A 2,779-nucleotide genomic window follows, 5' to 3' on the forward strand; every position below is an offset into this window, starting at 1 on the left:
AACGAGGTAATTGGAAAGAGAAACACTCTAATTTTCTGGGAGATGCAAGGAGCCTCAGCTAGAAAGACAAAATGGGTGATGCATCAGTTTCGTCTTGTGTTAGTAGCTAAACCATCTAAGGTATAGAAAAAAATATTATTTTCAAAAATGAGTAGGTTAAGAGTAATGTCTTTTGAATTCTCATCGTTATGGTTGGTTGGTAGGAAGTATCATTATCAAAGTTGTTTCCTTTCATCACCAATATCATCTGATCGTTGAACTTTGTGACTCAAATGCAGATATCAAACTGGGTTGTGTATCGCATATTTATGTTCATCAGGTACATTATTTCACTAAAGAAATGGTGTTCATTGGAATGTCTTTGCTGAAATACATAGAAGTTGACAAGGTTGACAAGCTTATGGTGCTCATGAGCAAGCTGGTGTATGGGGATATGACCAAGTACGGCTTGACCAGGCCAAAGGAAGGACCTTTTGCTCTAAAAATCAAGGGGGGTCGTACCCCTACCATTGATGTGGGTTGTGTGTCAAGGATTAAGAAAGGCAAAGTAAAGGTAAATAAAGATAATGAATTAGCGTGTTTGAATTGGTGGTGGATGCAGAGTCAAAAACATATCAACTCATGAGCTATAATTTCTAGTTTTTTTAGAATTAAATATATTTTTGGTCCCTATAAAATCAAAAATTATTAGTTTCCCTCCCTGCAAACTTTTTCTTTAAAATACATCTTCAATTTTTGTAAACACGCATGTTTAATTTACGTCAGTCAAAGGACCAATACGTAAAGAAAAAATAATTTAGAAGAACCCTTTTTTAGTAATTTTCAGGATTTGAAATAGTATTTTTAGTTATTCCTAGAAACTCGTGTATTTTCAAAATTTGGGAATGTGTGTCAAAGAATTTTATTGAGGAACCAAAATCAAAAAATTAGTATTATATGATCTTGTAAGACGAAAAATATATTCAAAAATTTTATAACTAATTTTTGAGTTTTCAACCACAGTACCAATTATGCTAATGCATATTTGTAACTTTTCATGAAGTCCTTGAAATAGGTACTGTTAATTTGATGATCACCATTTTCATACAGGTGTTCCCAGGTATTACAGGCATAAAAAATGACAAGATGGTTGAGTTTGAGGATGGACGAATTGGTCAATTTGACGTTATAATCTTTGCCACCGGATACAAAAGCAATGTGCTGAAATGGCTTAAGGTGCACAATAATATATAAACTATAACGCAATTATTTTTTCTCTAGCAGGTCTAAAAGTTGATTACTTGAGGATTTGTGTCCTTGCCATTAACATAATCCTAAATCCTAAGAACTGATCAAACGACAGTTACAAGCTCAAAATTTGAGGCGCTCAATCTTTGATATATCAAGCGACTCAAATTTTTTGGTGAATTTAGGATTTCTCTAACTATAGAAAATCCGAATAATAATTAAATGTGCCTAAGACTAGTCAATGTGTGTGAAATTTCTGTCATTTTATTCAGTAACACTTTCCATATGCAGGATTACAAAGGGATGTTCAATGAGAGTGGAATGCCTAAACCAAGATATCCATCACATTGGAAAGGAGAAAACAACATCTACTGTGCTGGGTTTTCAAAGAGGGGATTAGAAGGTATTGCTTATGATGCTCAGGAAATAGCAAATCATATCAGTTTGACTATGAATGCAAGGAATGTACCTAGTTCTATGGCCAATATTGCCGGAGTCGAGTAATAAATAAATGGGTTTGCAGTGTGATATACGAGTACTATCATTTTCTCCTAGGGGAGACTTCATGTGGATGATCATTATTAGTATCGGTGTTAATTAGTTACATTAACACCATATTTGTTTTTGATCGGTCAAAACTAATTCCATTCCAAGGTACAAAGGAGTACCAAAATTTATGTAAAATTTATCAAAAGTTATATAGAATTTTGTGTGTTAATTATAGACAATGAATGTTTTATGCTTCTATATCTATTACTTAGATCTTCTTAATTTCTAGTTACCAGTTAATTATCTGTGGATTGGTGTACATGCCATATTATATAAAAGGTTTTGAAGTTAGTTTTTGAGTTCCAAAAATATTGTGTGAGAGTCAGAGCACCTCCTATACTCTATTGGTACTCTATTGGTAAGCTACAGAGAAAACCAACAGTTTTGACCGTCAGTAAATTGGACATATCTGTTAATGCTAATTTTGGTCGGTTTACCAACGGCTTAAATTGTTCGAATGTGGTTGTTGTTGAGCGGTTAGAACGTTCAATAACACAGTGACTATACAAATTGTGATAGCCTTCAATAAGTTCCCCCTCCATTTTACCTTTCATGTACTGATAGATTTAACGGTCAGTAATGTTTCTTGCAAAGGTTTCCCACCACAAGAAACAACTTACTGACGATTTAGACTGTCGGTAAAATAGTTTTATTACGGAAAACAAGATTTTTCTTACGACATATCATATATAAATCTGTCAATTACTGACAAATTTGTGGTGATGGTAATAAACCATTAGTAAATGACTTATTTCTTGTAGTGTAAGGTCGTGCTATAACTAGGAGCAGAACCTGCTAATTAAAAAATTAATATGATTTGATTGCTTCATATATATATATATATATATATATATATATATATATATATATATATATATATATATTCTTAGTTATCTTTATTGTAGCCCTTATTACCTCCCTATAACCCAATTTAAATGTAATTCTTGTACATCATTCTGACATTCCCTACACGCTCATTAATACAAAGTAATATAAAGAGAGA

At 32.5% G+C, this 2,779-nt stretch overlaps 1 protein-coding gene across 1 annotated transcript; it reads left to right on the top strand.

Moving 5' to 3' along the window:
- Positions 1–325: 325 nt before the first annotated feature.
- On the top strand, positions 326–1,963 carry LOC130732023 (probable indole-3-pyruvate monooxygenase YUCCA10). Its single transcript, XM_057584156.1, has 3 exons — positions 326–553; positions 1,090–1,215; positions 1,519–1,963. The coding sequence occupies exons 1-3, from the start codon at positions 341–343 to the stop codon at positions 1,729–1,731; spliced, it is 552 nt and encodes a 183-aa protein (XP_057440139.1). The 5' UTR covers positions 326–340; the 3' UTR covers positions 1,732–1,963.
- The last annotated feature ends 816 nt before the right edge of the window (positions 1,964–2,779 follow it).

The sequence above is a fragment of the Lotus japonicus genome, chromosome 1 (assembly GCF_012489685.1).
Source record: "Lotus japonicus ecotype B-129 chromosome 1, LjGifu_v1.2".
Lineage (NCBI taxonomy): Eukaryota > Viridiplantae > Streptophyta > Magnoliopsida > Fabales > Fabaceae > Lotus > Lotus japonicus.

What these genes read in the sequence shown, in the direction of transcription:
- LOC130732023 (XM_057584156.1), top strand. Translation starts at nt 341, where the DNA reads ATGGTGTTCATTGGAATGTCTTTGCTGAAATACATAGAAGTTGACAAG. An exon ending in TTAAGAAAGGCAAAGTAAAG is followed by an intron (nt 554 to 1,089) that starts GTAAATAAAGAT and finishes ATTTTCATACAG; the next exon opens with GTGTTCCCAGGTATTACAGG. An exon ending in ATGTGCTGAAATGGCTTAAG is followed by an intron (nt 1,216 to 1,518) that starts GTGCACAATAAT and finishes TTCCATATGCAG; the next exon opens with GATTACAAAGGGATGTTCAA.